Source organism: Vicugna pacos, chromosome 5 (assembly GCF_048564905.1).
Source record: "Vicugna pacos chromosome 5, VicPac4, whole genome shotgun sequence".
NCBI classification, from domain to species: Eukaryota; Metazoa; Chordata; class Mammalia; order Artiodactyla; family Camelidae; genus Vicugna; species Vicugna pacos.
The window spans coordinates 42,165,332-42,189,341 of NC_132991.1; the positions used below are offsets into that span (position 1 = coordinate 42,165,332).

General features: G+C 38.1%; 1 protein-coding gene across 3 annotated transcripts in view; it reads left to right on the forward strand.

The window, feature by feature from the left end:
* The window catches only part of CERS6 (ceramide synthase 6), a 296,892-nt gene that overhangs the window by 163,015 nt on the left and 109,867 nt on the right, over nucleotides 1–24,010 (forward strand). For all 3 annotated transcript variants that reach the window (XM_072961105.1, XM_006201102.3, XM_072961104.1), the window contains exon 4: nucleotides 10,098–10,155. In XM_072961105.1, coding sequence (XP_072817206.1) covers nucleotides 10,098–10,155 — 58 coding nt within the window. The remainder of the gene's footprint in view (nucleotides 1–10,097; nucleotides 10,156–24,010) is intronic.

The window sequence follows — 24,010 nt, forward strand, 5'->3', positions numbered from 1 at the left end:
AGGAGAGATATTTTGTAGTTAGAATAACCTAACAGAAGTATAATTTGTGGATACTGATTTTTGGCAGATGTACTTTGAGTAAACTATAGGGGCCTGGGATGCATGTTGGAAAGACTTACGGGAAGGGACAAATGTCAGTGATGCTGAGTTCTACCTTGGTGAGTGCTTGACGAGGGAAGTCAGCCTGGAGAGAAAAGAATAGAGCCCAATAAAGAATTAAAGAGAGAACCAGTAAAATTTGACTACTGATAGAACTTACAAACAAAGCATAAAAAAAATCCAAATCAACATAATTGAGTTTAAGAGATGGAGCACAGTAGGTTTAGAAGTAAGTATAAAGTGCAGACAATACCTGAAACACTTCCAACAGCAATTTTAGCCCCAAGGGCATGGCTGTCATGACAGGAAAAGAGTAAAATTAATTATGCTGCTTTGAAAAGGATGCTTGATCTGATGGTCTATAAAGAACAAGCCATTCATAGTTTCTAGGTGTGAGAAAAGGAACAGACACAGTCATTTAATATGTTTTTCCTGAGCATTATTTTTATTCATGTTATCTTTTTTATGAAGAAATATTTTAAAATACAGAGACTAATACAAAAGTGACCCACTGAGCTCTATCTGATCCTGTTTTAAAGGATTAAAATATGACAGCAGCCGCTGAAGCTCTCTGTACACCCCTCTCTGTTCTGCCCCACCTTCCAGAGGCAGTCTCTGTCCTGAACATGGTGTTTGTGTTTCCTTGTTTCTTTTCATGCTGCATATATCTGTGTATATGTATATGACTATATATATTCATGAAAGAGGTAGCATTGTTTTGCATATTACCAAACTTTACATAAGTGCTTAACCTGTATTTTGAATCAGTGATTTCATGAAGACAGCTCTGCTCAAATCAAGTTCACATTTGCCCTGAGAATGAAATTCATAGATTTGACTTACCTCCAGCTTCAGTGACTGCACTGAGAAGTCTGTTGCTTCTTGAACAAAGAAACAGCTGAGCCTTCAGCAAATGAGGACAACCATGTGGAGTCACAGAGTTTTAATTATTGGTGGAGGTAGAAATAATGTTGATATTGAGGCTAAAACTCAGGTCTGCATAATCAGCCCGTAGGATGTCCCATCTTTCCCCCTAGCTAGACTATTTCTTTGGATTCCTAAACTAATGAAAGTTTGAACACTGTCTTGGGAATTTAGATTGTATATGAGTTTCCAAAAACGGAATCTTTAATCTCACCTTTGTTTCCTTTTTATGATACGTGGGATGTTTTTCAAACTAAAGTCAATTTACTTTCTCTCTAGTTGATGAACATCTCTATGGTACTCAAGTAATAAAATCAGTGTCCCAGTAACAGCTTGAAAAGAATACTGCCCTAAAAATCATATTACCACTTTCAAGAAATGTCCTCAGATGAAACCTCAGTTAACTAAGACTTTGGAATACTGCATTCTAAATATAAAGAAAACTAATCTTTGGGGGGAGGTATTTTGGCTAAAAGCCTGTGAAATGAGAAAATATTTGTCTGCATCATTAACTTGCTTCTGTGACGCCCAATGGCTTTGTTAGACTTATTCAATGCAAAATGCAATTGAAGGGCCTTATTTTATTCTGCATACCAAAAATCCATTCATCCCATCAACCACCCAAATAAATCGAAGTCTGAAGCCTGTAGCTTTGTAAAAAAATTTAGGTATTGGCTTAATATGTAGAATTCAATGTCTACACCTCAGTGGACGTTATACCGTCTCCTCAGAGAATAGGAAGTATGTCAGGTGTCTACCAAGTGTTTTCTGTATCTTAGGGTGTTGTTACCTGTTTCCAGTCTTGACTTTAAGGCTGTGGGGCCACAAGATGTGGACAAAGAAGACCTGGTGTGCAAAATGGGGAGACCGGTTTTCTTTCACCCAGTTAATTGCGAATATAGGAGACTTACGCATTTCTCTGTAATCATCTGTAGAGTAAGGGTGTGGATGGACTCCCAGGGATCACTCCCTAGCTCTTAAGAACAGCCTCGTGTTTGAAGAAATAAAAAATGTGAGATAGCCAGCTCTGATATACGCATACGGAAGTATACTGATGTTGTAATACAAGACCCGTAAGACCAAATCAGTGAGCTGTTGTCCTGCTAGGGTAGGCAGCATCCAGTCATGACACCAGCTCTGACTGGGACCCTAGCTAAGTGATGTCACTTTGAGTACGTGCTTTTTGTTATGTGGAGAAAGGAAGACAACAGAGAATGTCGTCTTCTTTACCCTCCTGCCTCATCATAGAAAAGGAGCTTGAAAGTGGAGACTGCGGCCATCAGAGTAATTCCACTGAATTCCTTAATGTGATAGGAGAAAGAGCTGGGAGTAATGGTCTTCCCAACACAGAAGTAACTTTTATTTTCATTTTTGTGTTGAAACAAAGAGGCAGTATTTAGTAGAGAGGAGTACAGTCTCTGGGATCAGACTGCCTAGATTTGAACCCCCAGATTCCCTACTTGCTCACGGTGCTTTTAGGCAGGTGACCTAAATTGTTTCTCCTTCCCTGTAAGAAGGGAATGATGGCAGCACCCACTGCATGGGGTTCTTGGAAAAGATAAACGCATTAAGACAGAGCTCTTATGGTGCCAGGCATAAAGTAGGTACTCAAGAAATGCCAGCTACTATTGTTTTATAAAGATACATAGGTTATCCTCAAAGAAAGCCTAGTGAGTGGAAGTACTGTTCACTTCATAAAGATGACCGTTGCTATGAAGTTTGAAGCCACAATTACTTCACCGCAAGACTTCGTGGAGTGAATATGTGGAATATTATGGAAACCCCTTTAAAGGGTTTTCATAAGTCCTGTTGTACTTGATTGGAGAAGTGATAAAATATGAGTGTAATATGTTTGTACTGTAACTTTGTTCAGGTCTTATGAAAGTCATCAGTTTTGATTTTTTAGTGGAAGAAGAGGAATTTAATCTTCTTTGTACTTAGAGGTAAAAGAATAGATTTATGTATTTTAATGTACGGTCACCTTCTGTATCCATGGGTTCCCCCTTCACAGATTCAACCAACCAAGGATGGAAAATATTTAGGAAAAAAAATTCCAGAAAGTTTCAAAAAGCAAAACCTGAATTTGCCACACTCTAGCAACTATGTACATAGCATTTACATTATATACAACTATTTATGTACAATGTACGCTATATGAGGTATTCTAGAGACAATTTAAAGTATACAGGAGAATGTGTGTAGGTTACCCACAAATACGACACCATTTTATATAAGGAGCTTTAGCATCCTTGGATTTTGATATTTGCAGGGAATGGGGGTTCCTGGAACCAATCCCCCATGGGGGACAACTGTATCAATATAATAAAGTTTGTACTAAATTATTTCAAAATATATTCTTATTTATTGAACTCCATAGTTTCACTTCATTTGTAATAATTTGCAGGGTATAGTGGCATATTTATATTAAATGTTAAACTTATGAAAGGGAGAATATAAGCCCTACTTTATTCTTCTTCATGTATTTGATAAACAATGATTTTTTTTTGTATTTTAGATGATGGAACAGCTAAAATGTGAATATCTCAAAATTAGTAAATTCAGCCAGAATCAAAGGAATTATGTGCTAGTTTTTTGTATTCTAACAAGGTATCCTAGTTTTGCACTCAATAACAGTATTTTTTTCTTATTGTTTAGACCATTCCAGAGTTGACTCTTTGAATCCAAATTCCTCTTATATTGGTCATGTAAAAAATTGCATTAGCAGTTTTGGCCTGTCCTTCCCCTTTCTTATTCATATTTTGCACAGTTCCTGGAAATAGTTGATAAGATTATTTGATTAAGGATGATTTGGGTTAAAATAAACTTAAAAGTAAAAAAAAAAAAAGTCAAGAATACTCAGACCTTTAATAAAAATTCAGATGTCAGTGTAGGAGCTGTTTCTCACAAAATACCCATGTTTGCTGTCAGGAAGACAAAGAGAAGATTGGAACTCACAAGCAAGTCAGAGGTGTGTGGCTGTAATCAAAGATGAGGTGAGGAGGTAAGAAACACATCGTCAGAGAATTACAATGCTTTCAGTGTTGCAGTGTTCAGAAAAGGTGGCTTTGTGGAGGAACTGGCATTAGACATAAATCCCGAAGGAGGGATAGCGTTGCTGTACGTAGACAGGCTGAGGGGATAAGACAGAGAAGGGACCACTGGGTAACTACTGGTGACTTCACTGGACAAGCTCAATGTTGTTTTAGCTGCTCGGATATTGAAAAGAATCACCACTGCAAACCTTCCCAGTTTCCTGTTTGCAGGAAGCCAGTTTCTATTCATCAGGACCAAGACTGTTCTCATCATGTGGTGTCCATTAATGGCCCCCTGGTTAGGAACACCATTTCAGCTCAGTACATTGGCTTTGGTTTTCAGGTGTATAAAATCAGAAAGCAGTAGCAGAGCCTGATGGTTCATAGCTGGCCTATTGAAGCCATGCTGCCTGGTTTCCTGTCCTGGCTGTCTCCCTCACGAGCTGTATGACCTTCAGCAAGTCCTTAAACCTCTCTGTGCTCGTTTCATCATCTGAAAAAAAAAAAAATTAGGAATGCTGTTCATAGGACCTCCCTTGTTGTATAGAATAGTTTCACTAAATGAGGTTCTACTTGTAAAGTCCTTAGAGCAGCTCTGGCACAGAGGAAGAGCTCCAGAAATGTACAGAAAACACCCCCATGGGCTGCCCTCTTCTCCCTAGAATGGTGTACAGAGTTGAGCTCAGGGAGCTGCTCTGGATGTTCTTCCCTGCTTCTGCCTCCTCTGTAGATTAGGACCCCTGTGCCATGTGGGTGATACCTGGCAGCAAGACACAAGACCTCAACGCTCTGTTTCCCTGCTTTTAGGGAACCTTTTATTAGTCTTGATTTTAACAAAGAGCCCTATCAGCCTTGTTGTGTAAGGACAATAAACCAGATCCAATAAACCAATAAACCAGGTAGTTTTTACTAGCTTTCCATTCTAATTTTCAAGCTCGATGGATATAAAAAGTTTCTAAACAAATGTAGTGGAACACATTGACTTCTCTAAGCAGAGACGTGCATGCTAATTCTGTGGAATCTGAGAGAGGGCTTTAGAGTCAGTGCTGCACTAGTTTTGTGTCTTGGTTTTGCCACTGAGCAACATTGTGGACTTGAGCAAGCTCATCCTGAAGGCCTCTCTTTCCAATAGAGGTTCCTGCCTTGCAGAACTGCTTCCTCATATGGGGTCTTTCTGGGATTCTGGCATGCATCCTCCAACCAAAGCTTAGGACGCAGGTCCTGGTTCCGCTAACCAGGCTCCAAAATGGAGTGGTGGTCCTCACTCCTGTTTTCTGTGTCCTTATAAGTTTATGTTTTTCTTACCAAGATTCTTCTTCTTCCTGTTCAGTGCTACATTCTTAAAGGCACAGGTAAATTCATGCATTCACTTTTCCATCTTTAACCAGGCATCAAGTTTTTAAAGAAACATTCTTTAACGGTACTGCTCTTATCATAACAACAGTGTCTTTTGAAACTTCTCTGTAAGAATAAGTTTAATGTTTCCCTTCTCCACTCCCTGCTTTCATTAATATAATCTGAGAAGTCATCCCTTGATTATTGCTAAATATTTTGTATTAAGTTGGTCCTGAAGAACAATATCATTTAATTTGACAATGAAATTTAGGGCAGTTATTTATGTTGCTAACAATAGTCCTTTTATTCTAAAATTATACCTTTTGAATTCTTAATTTTCATTTGTATCCTGCTTGGTAGGTTGGAATTAACCAAAGTAATTTTTTTTTTTTACAAACAGTTAAGGAGTAATTTATTTTGGATATGTGAGAATATTTTTTATATTCCTTTACAAGTGAAAGGCAGTTTGGCTGGTAGGAGCTTTCTTTTTGACTCCTCTCTGTCTTCTGTAATTTAGTGATACAGAGGAGAAATTTAAGACCACTGGCCCTTTTCAGTGGACCAGAAGGGTTTCATTTGGAGGAGCTATCTCTGATGCCTTGTTCTCTGTCACTCTTCTGGATTGTAAGAACTTCAGCTTCCAGAATGCAACACCATCATAGATTGTCTTGCCCTCAAATCGTCTTTTCTTAACTGAAACTCCTGGAGTGCTGAGTACTTCCTTTTCTTCCCACTCATCTTTTGAAAGTATCAGTCACTAATCGACAGGGTGGGGGGATTCTCCTGGTGTCCCCAAAAGTGTCATTCATGACTGAGAGCTGTCTAGGTTTCTGACTAACACAGATTTTTACATTTCTGTACAACATGGCAGAAAGTGGAGAAAGGGAGCCACACTGAGATTTCCCTACTTTCCTTTAAGACACATAGCTTGTTTCTTATCACCTCCAGTTACATTTTTAAAATCTAATTTTATTCTTTTTTTTTTCTGCTGTAAAATTCTCCAGTTCTTGCAGTAGGTTAAAGGTCTTTTTTTTCCTTTTTTGTGGTTGCATGCACCTTTACTTACCTTTTCTTTACCTTTTCTTTTTATAGATATTTTAGTGAGAAGTTGGGAGAGGCTGTATCAGGGGCTGGTAGCTAGACACCATTTAAAACTGTAACTTCTATGAAACAACACAGATTTTAGAAAAGGACTTTTTGCATGTGGCGAAATGCTGGAAAATTTTGCTTCCTGTAGATATTTTGTAGACATAAACTCTCCCTGGTAGATATTCATCACAAGTTGTTATTCAGATGATGGAGGCATCTGCGTTCCTGTAATAGAACCTGTGTCTTATAAAAGCTGGGTCATTTTAGTGATGAAAGAAAATGTAGTTACATGAGTGATTGTAGGGATTCCAATGACTTCCATAAAGTTTTCGTTAATACATAAAAACTGCCTGGTCATCGCCTACTAACAGGAGTGTCTTAGAGCCGAAACAGCTGTTACAAATCACTTAATCTAAGAGTCGCAAATTTGGTTGTCTTCAAGGGACAGAAAAGTGACTTGCAAATATCTGAAGTAGGTTGGTTTAATATAGCTGGGAGTGGGAGGGACTAGAGAGAAGTGGAGATTACTTGTGCCACCAAATCCGTAGGCCATCAATATGTCCAAACTGTAAATCTCAAAACCAGTATCAGTGACACCCACTGTCCCATTATAGAAATGGAACTGAGGTCAAGGGATATTAATAGATTTGTTCACAGTTAGGAGAATCCATGTGTCTTGACCAGAACCAGCTACATAATTTGCAAGGTCCAGTGCCAAATAAAGTATGGCCCTTGCTCAACAGTTATTAAGAATTTCAAGATAATGACAGCAAAACATTAAACCAAGCCTGGGACCCTATGTAACTACACAGGTTCCACACCCTTGAAGCCATCCCTGGTCTTAAGTTCTAATCTGGAATTTATCCACACAAACAGAAAGAAACACACAGACACTCTGACCCACAACTACCAAGAAATTGATGATGGAGATGGAGTTAAATTAAATCTCTGATCTTGATCCTGCAGTAAATGAACTGCTTTTACTTACAAAAGGGCTTTCATGAGAAATTTCAGAATCATCACTTTTTTAGATCATTCAATTCCTTCCTGAATTCAGGTTTTATGGATTATTAGTTGAAGATTTTCAACACTGAAGTTCAAAGCTCTTCTCTGTGTTAGTTCTGACTTGAATTTCGGGATGTTTGAAGAGTCAGCCCAGTCGTGAACCTCTGAGGGACACTCGTGTCCACCATTGGGTCTTACTCAGCTCTCCGAGGCCCCTACCACTGTTCTTTTCCGCTTCCCTCAAGACAGCTGGCATTTCTTCCAGAACATTTTGTCAATAACCTGATTCACCTCCTAAAAGTACCCTTTTAACAAAATCTTATTTGAAATTTTTACATGGCTTGCAAACTCAAAAAGCAGTAAGCCTGACAGATGGAAGCTGACTGGTGACTTTCTCCTTTGTGTTCGTTTACAACTTGTAACCCAAGATACTGTGAACAGTGTGACCTCAGGAATGCTCTTTAGTGAAATCAACCAGTTTAAAGTTTTTTAAAATTTTTATACAATTTTTAAAGATTCCTTTCCATTTACAATTATTACAAAATATTGGCTGTATTCCCCATGTTGTACAATATGTCCTTAAACCTGTCTTACTCCCGGTAGTTTGTACCTCCCGTTCCCCACCCCAGACTGTCCCTCCCCCCAACTGGTAACTACTAGTTTGTTCTCTGTATCTGTGAATCTACTTCTTTTTTGTTACATACACTAGTTTGCTGTGTTTTTAGATACCACATATAAATGATATCATAGAGTATTTGTTTTTCTGTCTGACTTATTTCACTTAGCATAATGCCCGTCAAGTCCATCTATGTTGTTTCAGATGACAAAATTTCATCTTTTTTTATGGCTAAGTTGTATTCAATTGTGTGTGTGATATATACAGCACATCTTCTTTATCCATTCATCTGTTGGACACTTAGGTTGCTTCTGTGTCTTGGCAGTTGTAAGTAATGCTGCAGTGAATATTGGGGTACATGTATCTTTTCGATGTAGTGTTTTTGTTTTTTCTGATAGATACCCAGGAATGGAATTGCTGGGTCATGTGGTAGTTCTATTTTTAATTTATAGTTTTAGTTTTTTGAGAAACCTCCATACTGTTTTCCACAATGGCTGCACCAATTTATATTCCCAACAATAGTGTAGGAGGGTTCCCTTTTCTCCACACCCTCTCCAACATTTGTCATTTGTGTTCTTTTTGACGATAGCCATTTTGACAGTTACGAAGTGATATCTCATTGTGATTTTGATTTGCATTTCCCTGATTATTGGTGATGTTGAGCATCTTTTCATGTGCCTGTTTGCCATCTGCATTTCTTCTTTGGATAAATGTCTATTCACTTCTTCTGCCCATTTTTCAGTTGGGTTGTTTTGTTTTCTTGATGTGGAGTTGTATATATATGTTGGCTATTAATCCCTTATTGGTCAGATCATTTGCAAATATCTTCTCCCATTCAGTAGGTTGTCTTTTCATTTTGTCAGTGATTTCTTTTGCTGTGCAAAAGATTGTAAGTTGAAGAGACAGTCTTTTCAATAAGTGGTGCTAGGAAAACGGGGCAGTTCCATGTAAAAGAATGAAATCAGAACATTCTCTAACATCATATACAAAAATAAATGTAAAATGGATTTAAGACCTAAATGTAAGACCAAATACTATAAAACTCCTAGAGGAAAACATAGGCAGATCACTCTTTAACATGAATCACAACAAATATTTTTTTGGATCTGTCTCCTAAAGTAAAGGAAATAAAAGCAAAAATAAGTGGGATGAAATCAAACGGTTTTTAAAGTCACAGCCATTCACAGTCAGAAAATACAGAAATAAAATTGAGAATTGGGTAGTAGGGTAAGAGTTTTTTGTAATAACCATATATATAGATATATGTATATTTAGAGATGTATATACACACTATGTATATGTTATACAAGGTTTTAATATTTATATAAAGTCTTATATTTTAAAAAACTTGAACATTCAATCATTTAAAATTGAATGAGAACTTAAAATTTTTTCCTCATTAAAAAAAGTGAGCATCTAACAGCTAGACCTAGCTTGGGATGGTATAAGGTTGTTGATGGCAGTTGCACATCAGATGGATGATTTGAATTCCAAGTGGGTTCCTTTAGTGACCTCAGAAAGATGCCGGTAAATATTTGTTACAATAGAAATAAAAAAGTCTTGCCTGATTTAAAAGTATTAAGGATTTTATCTTTAAAACAAATATGATCTTCAGTTAAGTCGTTTATTTACTATCTGAATCAGACAAAGAATTCACAACTGTTTTACATACCTTCATGTTGTTAAAATATATCCCTTCATGGGCGATGAACAAGAGGAAATTCACCTGCTAGAGAAAGAGAAGTTGAGCAAATGGGCAAATATAGTAACTGAGTGAAAGAAAATTTGTCATGAATTTTATTAATATTTCAAATGTTTGCAGTATGCATGCACATGAGTATATGTGTTTAACACTAAAATCACTCATTAAGTTTAAGCCCTGGTTGGGGCAGGGGTAGGTGGGGAGGGGGCACATTTAATAGACTTTTTTCATTCACATACTTCAGAATGTACTGATAGAAACTGAATATCATAGAATTTTTTTTCACTTTCTACAGGTGGAGATTTTCATTTTACCTTTATGTATTTACCTATGGAGTCCGGTTCCTGAAAAAGGTAAGCTCTGTCAAGTTACTTTATATAATTCTCAGGTAACTGTAAGCCTATATCTCATTTTTTAATTTTGTAACAGTAGTAATATTTTAAGCAATCATAACAGGCATGCTAAGAATTATTTGTACATTTTTCTTTGATCTGTAAAAATATTTGCAGTTTATTCTTTGTAGGAAATAGTTTTCAGGCATATACTGAGAATACTTTTGAAAGTAATTTATTTTCCAGTGAGAAATGTTGCTAAAACCTCTGACCACTCTACTTGGTGGTTTGCTACCTATGGTCATTAAGGGCCTTATAAGATTCACCAAAGGCTTGGAAAGAAGTTAGAGTTTCACAGCATACATCACACAACTTGAAGAAATCAGTTGTGGTGTGTGTCATCACTGTAGTAGTCACCAGTGGACGTTAGAGTTTCGTGTTTGTATAGTTACCAACAGGGTCACACCAACCACCAGTGGAAAATCTAGTTCCTTATGTAGATTGTGTTCCCCTGCTGCTGCTTTGCTGTTTCCACATGAACCAAGACACCTTTACCTATGAAAGCAATTCTTGGAGCCTGACCTAGTCTTCTTCTTCATTATTTCAGTGCTTAATGGCACTCCTAACAAGTTAGGCGGCTTAAATTCAAGTCTCATGAAGACTTACCTTCTTACAGTCATGCACATACTAACAGTAGTGAGTTGGCAGAAAATGGGAAGTTCTTTTTAAAAAATATTTCACAGTATGATCCTTTAAAATGATATCAGTGTTATCTTTCTTTAGTAAAAAAAAAAAAAAAATTCCAAACTGGGGCATCGTGCCAAGTGGCATGCCTTACTAGTAAGTTCTCATGTAAATATTGATGTGAAAATTGCAAATACGTTTTTATTTTTAAAGTCTGAGTTGTAAGATATTGTCTGCCTGTGGCGGATTCTATTATAAATAGTGGTTGTTTCTCAAAAAACATTTTTTTAGAGGAAATATTCCTTTTACTAGTTGTCTTTTCCTTTAGTAGCTGCACTTATTTTTCACTAAATAAGACTACATAGCCCAGAGGCCATTTGAATAGATTTAAAAGGATGAACTTCATTCTGTAAGCTTTCTAAGTATGAAGACATTCTCAACCAGGGGTAAATAAGTGTGGTGGAAAGTGCTTATTTGGGAAGCCTACTGTTCTGGTTCTCAAATGTACTTATCTAGGGAGAAATGGAAAGAATGGCTGTAGAGCTTTTATGCTTCCAACTTTACTACCTTGGAAGAGGAAATAGCTTTGGGTGGAATTTCAGCTGACACGGGAGAGTCGGGCTTCATGGGAATGTCGAGATGCTAACTGAGGTCAAGGTTTGGAATTCACTCTGGTTCTGTTGGCGGAAGGCTTTGATGGTGAGCAATGAAAGATGGTGAGAGCCAGGAGCACTGTGTGCCCTTTTCCCTTGATCTGCAGGATGTGGTCTCTTTGAAAAGCTCTCATTCAGCAAGGCTGGCCATCCATCCTCAGAACAGGAAACACGTTGACACTTAGCTCTGCTTCCCTCTGTCACTACACAGACTGAATGGACCGAGAGTGGTTTTCATCCCCCAGTCCTCAGTGGTTCTGTCCGAGGTGGTTAGAGAGCCCGTTGATAGGATGTTTGCTTGGCAATTGTTTTTCCTTAACTGTTAGACAGTTTCCTTTCAGTTGCCTCTAGATATAACAGTTGCTTAAAAATGAAAAGAACTGGCCGTTGTTCTTCTGGTCGGATTCATTTGTATTTGGGGTTTCTTCCTTTGGGATTATCTAGGAAGCACTCAGTTTTGGATGAGTCAGTCACAATGCGAGGCAGAAAAGTACGGATAGAATCCAAGTGACCGGGCTAGCTGTGAAGGACTTCACGAGCTTTCTTGTCCAACTTTTTCATTTCATAGCTGAGGAAGCAGAAATCCAGAGAGGGCGGGTGGCGTTCCAGAGGTCACACGGTTAGCTTAGGAAAAGATGAGTCTTAAATGAGACACATGTTGCCGTCTCTTATTCTAGTACTTTCTCCCCTGTACCAGCCCGCCATAGCCTCAGCCTGATTTCCGGATGACTTCCTTCTTTGGTGAGGTTAGCAGCCTTGACCTAATGTAGTCATTGTTTCTGCTTACAGAACTTTAAATACTTACTTTAATGGTTATTTGACATATTTCTATTACTTTGTTGAAATGGACAATATATATGCCCATGTAACCAAGAGGAAAAAAAATTATTATGGAGGCAGCATCAGAAATAATCAGAACAAGGTAATTCAAATTTTCACAGTACCCTAAATGTTTAAAAATAAGATACCAGCGTAGTGGCCCAACTTCAAAAGGTGAGAGTCCACAGCTGCTTCTTACTCATGGCATCTAAAATATGGATTATTACATGGGCTGTTAGAAAAATGTCTGGGCAGCTTGCACTGTCCAATTTTCTTCTGCCTTTAGGTCAAATGAACCTGATACGTCTTGTCTTCTAGGGTGTATATTAAATAACTTGAAGTACCCTTTCTACCTTGAAATTCTATGATTCTATTAAAGAGATCTTTATTTACCAAATGCAAAGTACCATATACCCACAGTAATAGAGAATCTTAAAAAATTAAAAGCAAACAAATCAATTAATAAATAATTTTTGAAAACTATAGAATTTTAGGTGTAAAAGTTACATGATTATCACCTGTGGGACGCAGCAAAAGCAGTTCTCAGATGGAAGTTTATAGCAATACAGGCTTACCTCAGGAAACAGGAAAAATCTCAAATAAACAACTTAACCTTACACCTAAAGCAACTAGAGAAAGAACAAACAAAACCCAAAGTTAGTAGAAGGAAAGAAATCATAAAGATTAGAGCAGAAATAAACAAAATAGAGTAAAAAATCAGTAGAAAAGATCAGTAAAACTAAAAGCTTGTTCTTTGAAAAGATAAACAAAATTGATAATCCAGACTAATCAAGAAAAAAAGAGAGCCCAAATTAATAAAATCATAAATGAGAAAGAAGTCATAACCAACACCACAGAAATTCAAGAGATCATAAGAGGCTACTATGAGCAACTATATGCCAATAAAAAGGACAACCTAGAAGAAATGGACAACTTCTTAGAAAGATACAATCTCCCAAGACTGAATCAGGAAGAAATAGAAAATATGAACAGACCAATTACCAGCACTGAAAATGAATCAGGAATTAAAAACCTCTAACAAACAAAAGTCCAGGTGGCTTCGCAGAAGAATTATACCAAACATTTAGAGAAGAGTTGATGCCTGTCCTTCTGAAACCATTCCAAAAAGTTGTACAGGAAGGAACACTTCTGAACTCATTTTGTGAGGCCACTATCACCCTGATACCAAAACCAGACAAAGATTATCACACAAAAATGAAAATTACAGGCCACTATCACTTATGAACACAGATGCAAAAATCCTCAACAAAATACTAGCAAATCAACTCCAACAGTGCATCGAAAGGATCATACACCCTGACCAAGTGGGAGTTATCCCAGGGATGCAAGGATTTTTCAGTATCTGCAAATCAATCAACATGATATCCCATATTAACAAATTGAAGAATAAAAACCATATGATCATCTCAATAGAAGCAGAAAAAGCTTTTGATAAAATTCAACATCCACTTATGATAAAAACTCTCCAGAAACTGGGCACAGAGGGAACATACCCCAACGTAATAAAGGCCATATATGACAAACCCACAGCAACATCATACTTAATGGGTAAAAGCTGAAAGCATTCCCTCTAAGGTCAAGAACAAGACAAGGATGCCCACTCTTGCCACTTTTATTCAGCATAGTTTTGGAAGTCCTAGCCACAGCAGTCAGAGAAGAAAAAGAAATAAAGGGAATCCAAACTGGAAAAGAAGTAAAACTGTCAGTGTTTGCAGATCTTGTGATATCATATGCAGAAAATCCTAAAGAGGCTACCAGAAAACTACTAGAGCTCATCAATGAATCAGGTAAAGTTATCTAAATAACTCATTTTATAGGTGAGGCTATGAGGCTACGTTAAGGCTGAATACCGAAGTTTTGTTAAATACTGTTAACTTTTCCGATTTGAATTGGCTTAATCCTATAGGGAGAATATACTTAACTTCCCTAGGTTTACCAAGTCATTGTAGATTTTCATTGTGTATATATGGTTGATTTAAGTGCCCTCAGTTTTAAAATATTCTTTGTATTGAGAAATAAGGCAGTTTGTGGGGGAGGGCATAGCTCAAGTGGTAGAGTGTGAGCAGCATGAGGTCCTGGGTTCGATCCTCAGTACCTCCCTTAAAAATAAATAAATAAATAAGCCTAATCCCCTCCCCAAAAGAAAAAAGGAAGAAGGCAATTTAGAGTTTTTAAAGACATACAAGCTAGATTTCTGTCAGCACACATTTTCACTTAGTCTGGGTCCTCTGAGAAGCAGACACCAAGAAGAGATTAAATGTGCACAAAATTGACTAGGGGCAATGTCTATGAGAGGAAATGAGGAGGGAGTTGAGGGGGAGGCTGGAAGAGCTTCAGACCATGATGTAAGTGTGACCATGAATGCAGGAGGGAGGAAAGGAGGGGAAGTTCCGGTGAAGCTCCAAGACTGCTTGCTGTACCTTTCTAAGGAAGATTTGTAAGGCCACTGGGGAGTCCTGGAGCCACAGCTGATCATCAGAGGAGACCTATATCTCCTAGAAACGGGCTTGCTTTAGTATTTCTTTTGTGCTCAATCAGTGGCTTCGAGCAGCCTGTGGGCAGCGGGGCCTTTGTGCAAATACAGCTGTGGATTTTAAAGCGCAGCAGCTGGGCCCTGAGCCAGTCATACTCCCAGCAGTCCCAGGCTAAGACCATTCTCATGGTTTCCATGTGTGCTTCATTTTTCAAATATTCCAGCTTTTCTGAAGAAAGGATACAGTATGGCATAAGACCCAAAGTCACATAGAAATTGTTTTCATATGCAAGATATCTAGAAGTGTAGAGAAATATTTACTGTACTTTTTTTTTTTTTTTTTTTTACTGTGGTTGGTTTCATCTCCATTAGATCTTAGTTCCTGTAGTTGACGTGTGAATGTATCTTTGGAGTAAAACACAGGCTGACTTCCTGCATGAGTTGTCCTAAGGTCCTGGGTGCTTACCTCCCTTTTGTACTGACCCAGTTTGGGTGATAAATTATGCAGCTGCCCTATGAATAGTTCTATAGTAAAGGCTGAAATAATTGGCCACATATTTTTAAACACCCAGTAAAGAAAGTATGAGTGTGTTAATTTATATGAAATCAACAAAATGTTTTCTATAGTTTCAGTAGTTTCATGATGACAGATAAAAGAATGAGCCTCATTTATGGTGCTGGGAAAATGCTCAGGTGTACAGATGTGGTGTGTCCTCTTTGCTTTCTTAGCTCAGAGCCCCCTTTACAGGTAGCACTGATTCTGATGATGGAAGTAGATCCCGTAAGGCCTTGACCTTATGAACATGTTAGTGAACTACTAAGTAAAGTTATTGTAGGTTTAGTAGGAAATATTTAAATCATTGAAAGATAAGCCTGTCTCAATAGTCTTTTCCTATAATTGCTAGACACAAGTGACTCTTTGCTCCATAAATATGATTGGCAGAGACATTTTTTAAAAGAAGACTCAGAATTAGTTCAGGTGCTCTTAAGTCCCAGCACACAGTGCACTCATGTAAGTTAACACATTTTTCTAGGTCTTGAAAGGAACCATATATCACCTTAAACAATCGAGTAAGTTATCTCTCATTTACTGTTACCTTTTATTTCTAATTTGTAGGTGGAAGTTTATATTGAGTGGAGTTCTTTGGATATTTTTCTTTCTTATTTAACTTACTTTTTTTTTAAATAAAATTAGTATCACAGGAAGACCATTAGATATGTGTACAACTGGTATTTAGGTAAATGTTTTTTTTTCTTATAATCTACATGTTAGGTTGGTATATTTTCAACTGTTAGACCATATGGTGCATTTTATATTATAATCCATTTTGTACATGTGCATATATTTAATTAAAATAAAGATTACTCAAAATATATCTATACCTAACCTCTATATCAGTCAGGATCCCGTTAGGAGGCAGAAACCACAAGAGCTATTCTTGGGTGACTAGGATATAAAGAACCACTAAGACTACATTATTCCACGTAATCAATCTGCTGTTTGCTACCGGTCTGTGATGAGATAAGGGGCTTGACTTGAATGTAAATCAACTCACTGCTGCTTTTCTGAAGAAAAGTCAGCCCAACTGAAACTGTGCTTAGTGATGTGGTTAACTGACGTTCTGAGGAAACAGTCACCACCAACATTGCAAGGACTGGCGCTCATCTGTCCATGACACTTTGATTAGTGCTGCACCCAAGTATCGTGGAGGTCATTGTGGCAGGAGGAAGCCGTGGCTCTGAGGATGAGGGCTTATGGAAGAGGCTGGTGTTATCAGAACCTTGACACTCAAAGGGCCCATGGAGCTGGACGAGACCTCTGCAGAGAAAGCGCTGACCACCTGGTATGTCTCAGAAACCACAGTGAAGCTGGTGCTGGAAATGAGGAAAAAGTGCAACCCACTGCTGCCGCTGGGCTGGACCTCTGCTGCCGGATTGAAGATGCATGGCCGGAGGGTTGGGTGGGTCGAGGCTAGTGGGTGATGGCAGGAACAGAAAGTGGAACCGAGAAAGGAGCTCACCTGCTTCCTCTTGCAGTCTTCCCGCCTCCCTCTCATGCCTGCCTAGAGTCAGAACTCAGCAAGGCACCAGCTCCTCAGAGCCAGCTCCTGTGTCTGCTATATCTTAATAACCAACCCAAACTTCCCATTGTGCTGCATTCTCTGATACCCTCTGAAAACTTCCTGTAGTTCATCTTACTACATTTAAAACTATGCAAATTGCCGCCGATTACGTTGATATCATGACTAACTAGGGGTGAAAACCCACGGTTGAAAAATACACTGGCCACCTGAGCATTTCACCTATTCCCATAAACTTTCTGAATCTCACCTGAATCAAGGCATAGCTTTTCATTATTCATTGGGTGTGCTTTTTAAAGTTCAGCAAAGAAAGCCACAGAGTGTCCCCCTGGCATCATGCTTCAAGGTGTTCTCTTTAGCTTGTTGGTTTGCTTGGAATCTTTTCTGAAATGGAAAAGCGTTGTCATCCTTGTTTTAATAGTGAAAATAAAAATTGTCCAGTCATTAGGATATGTGCCCATTTAAAATTTTGTTCTATTATTTACAGACTTTGAAATTGCTTGGAGTATGCTACTTGTTTAAGGAGGCTTGACATTGAGAATCTGACCTAAGAAAATGGCCCCATGAAATAGTTTTGTAAAAAGAAGAAAAAAAAGTGCTCTTGGCATAGAGTATGGACATTGGGAAGGGACCCCAAAGATCAACTATCTCAAATTACTCGCTTCAGAAAAAAAGAAACAATTTCAGAAGGATGAATTTACTTGCCTGAGGCAAAAATAGCAACCAGTCTTGTGGCCTTTAAAATTTATAGGTCAGTTAAAAAAAGAGACATAGAAAACAAGTCAAAAATCTAGCAGTTCAAGAGATATATATTTTTATTAGTAAATTCACATAACTTATTAAAAAATAAAATCACATCACTGTGGGAGAACATTAAGATAGCAATCGAGATTGAAGTTTCAGTCTCTGCTCTGCCAGTTCTGCTTAATGGGACCTCTGCTCTCTGGAACCTCATTTTTCTCATCTGTGAAATGGGAAGATGATGCTTCCTAAGCTTGTGTGGAAGCTCTACAGTACTTTGAAAATGTAAGGCATAGCACTCATTATTACTGGCTGAGTAATAAGAGGGCTCTGCTGGGAAGTGTGAATGCCTGCGCCCCCGGTAATCCGTTGACATGCAGCTTTTCAGTATTGTGCTGCTGCTGCTGTCTCCTAGTCCAGGGGGATCCCTTGTCCTGACCATGCTTTGATGCTTGCAAATACGTAAATGCACTTACTGAACGGAAATTATCTGGTATGACCCGAGGAAGTTGTCCTTCAAGCCTTCTCCTTTTTGTATCTTCCTTATACCCTACCCACATCTCTCCTCTTGCATATTTTCTGATGCCCTCATACCTTTAATTTGCCCTTCTGTGTTGACTTGTGGCTAGGATCCTATCTGAGGAGAACGTTCTGGGGCCAGGGAGAAACTGAGGATAATGTGATTCAGTGAGGACACTGGAGGAGTCAGAAGACCTGGCTGTTAAAAACAGTTTTACAACCTTAAATTAGCTACTTAATCTCTCTGGGTTTGAATTGCTCCATCTCTACAATCAGTAATGTAGACCAACAGAATATTTTTTTTAAGTTCTTACTCCACAATTCAGTGAAGACTTTTAATAGCTGATGATTATGGCAAGCTGGTATAGCCTGTTTAAAAAGCAAAATGGTGATATAGAATAATAGCTGTAAATATGTTCATATTCTGTGACTCAGTTTACCTTGATGAACGAATTATATGGAAGCAAAAATATAATATATAAAGTTATTCATTACGACTTAAAATATATATGCATACATATACACATACACTTGCATGCAAATTATAGCAAATCCAGAACAGAACATAAAACAATCTTAATGTCTGATATTGGAATTGTTTAACTTGTTATCAAAATGGCAACATAGCCTGCAACCATTTAAAAATAATAACTATTAAGAAAGTATATTATTTTTAGTCCTAGTAAGACATTTAGTAGAACTTTACCTGAAAATCAGTAACAAACTCACTTGTACATTTTGCTCTGGTAATCGTATCTGTAGAGTGCTGGGATGTACTAAGGTGAAAATGTTAAAATTCCTTTTAGAGAGGAACTGTGGCTAGTTAATTTTTCCACAGTATCTTTACTACTTCCTTTTTTTAAAAAATTAACCCTAAGATGTAGGAAGTAGAATGGAAATGACTGCATAATTTTTGAAATGGGTTATAAAATAGTTCTCATTTGGAACTTTTAAAAAGGAGAACATTTTTAAAAAGTTGAATTCCCTTTAAATGACAAAGTTTCATTAAAAAACTGTCTGTGCATGTTTGCTTAGTCTTTGCTGCCTTAACCCCTGAATTTTCTGTCAGAGTTTCCCCCAAGATCTCATTGCCCAGAATGTCCCAGAATGGCCCTCACATAGCACTTCTAATGGGCTTTTTTTAGTCTCCAGTGGGATTCTGGTAAGAGTTAAGCTCTTACAGATTTGCATGGCCTGTATTAGATAATAACTTGGAATTCTTCACTCCATGTAGTACTTTTAAAAACTTCTCTCACAATGAAAGTCCCACCTCTTTGGGAGTGGGAAAATACTTTGGAAACACTGTTGGCTTAGTGCAGAGCCAGAATGAAATTCTGAATCACTGGTAATAATAGTCATCATAATAGTGATAGTTGTACTGTGTTGAGCGCTCCCTTACAGGCCAGGCATATGTTGATCGCTTGGCATTCATTGCTCATGTGCTGTACGGTGTAACCCCTCATCTTTATACATGAAGAAACCAAGGCTAACAGAGGGTCAGTAATTTGTCCAAGGTCACATAGCTAGTCAGTGGGAGGACTGAGGTTTAAATCCAGATACGTTTGGCATTATAACCTGCGTTTATCCAGGTTTAATTACTGACTGAGTGGATCTACTGTGCTGAGAAGGATTGGCTAGTTAACAAGGAAAAGGAAGGACTCCAGCTTATAACTGTATTCAAATTAAGATTGCAAAGTTAAACAGTGATTATAATCAGCGCGTCCAAATTATGCATCACACTTGATTTATTTTTCTGCTTCCAAATGAAATCACATTGGCAAAGCTGAGGATTTGGTGGTTTGCTGCATTCTTAGTATTTTTGGGTCTCATCAGAAATTGTCTGCTAATTTTCACACTGGGTATAGATGTCCATTTTTACCCAAACCAGTGTAATTATGCAACACAATTTCTTCCCTCCTCCTATGATACATACTTGCTACCCTTTGACTAGCAGACCATTAATGCACCATTCATAAGAAGAAGCTGGCTGGGACAACTCAGTATTTTCTGTACCTTGGGAAATGTGAAATTGTTCATTGCCTAGAACAAATTAAAACTTGTTCAGATAATAAAACCATTTCATCAGCACTGAGGCTATAGCTTATAGCTTTTAGTTTAATGAGCTACAGTGGTTTGATTTTGGTTGTGTAAACTTCCCTAAAGAGCATCGAGAAGCTTTTTCCCCAGGTTTTTGCTTTGTGTTCAGGCTTTGTCTTGAGATAATGACATTTCATACCAACAACATTCTCCAGGTGGTGAGGTAGAAAGATTTCGGGACTTGGAAGAGCTTGTGAAGCTGGAATGGATTTCTGTGGGAGGAAGAGGAGGTGCTTGGGCGGATTCCCAAGTGCAAGCGGTGATTGCTGCCTTACTAAGTGATAAGTGAGTTTAGGTCATTATTTACATAAGGGTTTGTGGAGTTGGTAAGTGATCAAACCATGAATCTTACCTTTTCAGCTCCCTTAATAAAATATCAACTCTGTAGCTCTGGAGAGAAAGAAAAAACTAATTTATAGCTCAGAGGCTACTAAAATAACCCTGATTTAAATATGATGTTCGTTATTAGACAGTTCCCTAAAGGCACAGACTTAAACTTCTTAAAAATTTAAAGCTGAACTAGTCTGTGAAGAGCACTGGTGCCCATTCATATGTTGTAACAAAGCTAACACCACAGGCTTCCTTTGGTCAGGGCAATGCCTGGGAGTTGGATTGCATCAGTATTCTTCTGTTTCACGGGGAATAGAAAACTAGACACTCTCAGAAGAGTTCAGGTAACTTGATATGAAATATTGATCTGTGTATCAAAATCTGTACCTGCATGTTCATTCTGTATTAGCTGAATCCTCATCTGACACTTAAAGAAAAATTCTTTACTGAATTCAAAAAGGAAAGCATTCTTCTTACTAAGGTTTGTTTGAGTAAAATCTGAGAGCTAAAGGCTTCGCATACAGTGGTCGGCATAATAAAACATTTTCCTCATCAGCAATAATGAAACAAACCAGGTGTTCTTTTCTTAAAAACAACAGCTTTCTGGGAGAAATAATATGTTCTACTTTGCAATTGGTGCTTTGTCTCTTTGGGGAAGACCCAGCCTTGTTTCTGAGTGGTGACGGTGGGGGTAGTTGGGACAAGTGATGTGGAGCAGAGCCGCTAGCATCCCAGTCTGACCAGCTCATGCTCCAATTATAGCTCCATGTGTGGCTCCGAGAAACTGGTTCAAGGAGCATCTGGATACTGGGTCAGCTACAGTTTGCTGTAACATGGGACAAATGGCCTAGAATCTGTTTTTGCCCCCTTCTCCTTTGTTAATGCACACGAGAATAGCTTTCCTTCAAAAGGCCCTTGCTGTCTTTGTTTTAAGATTTTTTTGAGCAACAGTCTGGTGAGACCAGTCACCTTGGAATGACTATTCCAAAGTGCAAAGAGGATGGCCATTTTGTCCTCCAGGAATTTAGGTTTCTATAAGACAGTGAACAATAGAAAGAATAAAATAATTTTTTTCAGGCAGAATTAATCTGTAGTGATAGAGGTGGTTTTATGGGAGTGGGCAGGAGAGACCCTGCTGGAGGGCTCAAAATCTTGATCTGGGTGGTGGTGACATAGGTGTATGTGTCATGATGGAGGTTTATATGTATGTAGACATACACTGAATCTCTGTATACTTAGATTTGTACACTTTACTGTATATAAGTTATAGTTCAATAAAAAGAACCTTAGTAATGGTTTCTGATCAACTTGAAGCTGCCAAATAGAGCAGCCACTGCATGATACTGAGTGCAAATGTGGGCACAAGGCATTTGAGGATCAGAAGCTGTTATTGAAAGGGCTCTTCCAAGAGCTTCTGTCTATTACTGATGGGAGATACTGATCTCTGTTCATTTGTTCATTCTTTCATTCAGTATCTGTTGAATACCTCCCTATGATCAGGATTATTCTAGGCACTGTAAATAAAACAGCTAGCAAGACAGTCCGAGTCCCTGAGCCAATATTGTTACTACTCTTCCCTTCCCTGGGATCATCAGTAGCATAGGAATTTAGTTCAGTTTAGCTAACATTTATCAAATATCTACTTTGCCAAGACATATAGGCAGACGAAGGTGGAGAGGGAAGGAATAATTCCTATCTTTAGGGATCTTATAATATGGCAGTGGAATTAAGATTTCTCTATAAGTTAAGTTATGATATGAGACTTTGTCATAAATAATAGAAATACAAGGTTCTGTCTGAGCATGGGAAAGGAATCCGTTGAGGAAACTGAAGAAATCTACCGAGGAGTAGTATTTCAAATAAGCTGTAATGCATGGGTTGACATTGATGGGTTAGTGAAAGCATCCTTAGGTGTAGAGAACAGAGTGGGAAAACTGGAAGGATACAGGGTCTACTTGAGATTACATGATGGCGAAATGAGAAATAAAACTGGAAATGTGTTTGGAAAGGACTTGCAGTAAAAAGATTGGACTTTACAGCCAAAGAGAGCCCAGTTCTTCTCCAGGTCCTCATTGTAAAGAGATCTGGTATTTGCGTGGAGGGCGTATCCTTCCTCCTTCGTGACCCCAATCTACAGTCGCATCTTACTAACACACGGCTCTGCCTGTTTCCCGCGTCTTCTGTGTATCCATCCCCCTCCTTCTTCCACATACCCAAAGTGGCGAATGAATGGAGTTGGGAACTCTAAGGATAATGGGGGAAAGTCATTTCAGTTACCTCCACCCTCCCAGCCTCATCCGTCAATGAATTGCTATGAAATTATATCCTTAATCCTCACTGGCAGAGCCTAACCACCAGACATTGACATTACTATTCCTCCATTACCATTGACATTACTTTGACATTTCTGTTCCTCCAATACTATTGTAGCCCTTTATAAGCAGCATGACTGCTCAAACCACTAGTCCTTCCCCAGTAGTCCCACTTCACCCTTCTCTGCCCCAACTAGCTCACTTTAAAATTCCAGGTAGGTGTCATACCTTTCAGAGTGTAATCTTCTTTTAGACATTTCTAAATGACATTTGTCATTTTGACAAATCAGTTCAACTGATTTATTCTTATTTATTATTTTGCTTTCATATTTATTTTTTATTGAAGTATGATTGACATACAAAAAAACTGCACATATTTAATTTATACATCTTATAAGTTTGAAGATAAGTACGTACCCCTGAAACTTCACTGTATACAATGTCCTAAACTTATCCACCACCTCTAGAAGTTTCCTCCCTCCCTCTTTTTTTAATACGAACATTTAATATAAGATCTGCTCTCTTAAATTTTTAAGTATAAAATACAGTATTGTTAACCATGTGTCCTATACTCTGCAGTAGATCTCTAAAACTTACTCATCTTGCATAAATAAAACTATGTACACCTCTCTAATTCCTCCTTCCCCAAGTTCTTGGTAACCACCATTTACTCTGCTTCAGTGAGTGTTGACTATTGCAGATTCCTGGTATAAGTGGGATCATGTAGTATTTGTTCTTCTGTGTCTGGCTTATTTCCCTTAGCTCTGATGTCTTCTAGTTCATCTGTATTGTCAAAAAATGTAGGATTTCCTTTTTTTTTTTTTTAAGGCTGAATCATATTCCATGGTATCTATATACCTCATTTTCTTTATCTGTGTATTTGTCAGTAGGTATTTAAGTTGTTTCCTATCTGCTTCTTTTTTTTTTTTCCTATTGTGAATAGCACTGCAGTAAGCATGGATGTGCAGATATCTCTTTGACATCCTGATTTCAATTTTTTTGGGTATATACCCAGAAGTGGGATTGCTGGATCATATAATTTTTTGAGGAACCTCCATACTTTTGTCCATAGTGGCTGTACCAACTTACATTTCCACTAACAATGCACACAGGTTATTTTTTCCCCCACATCCTTGCCAACACTTA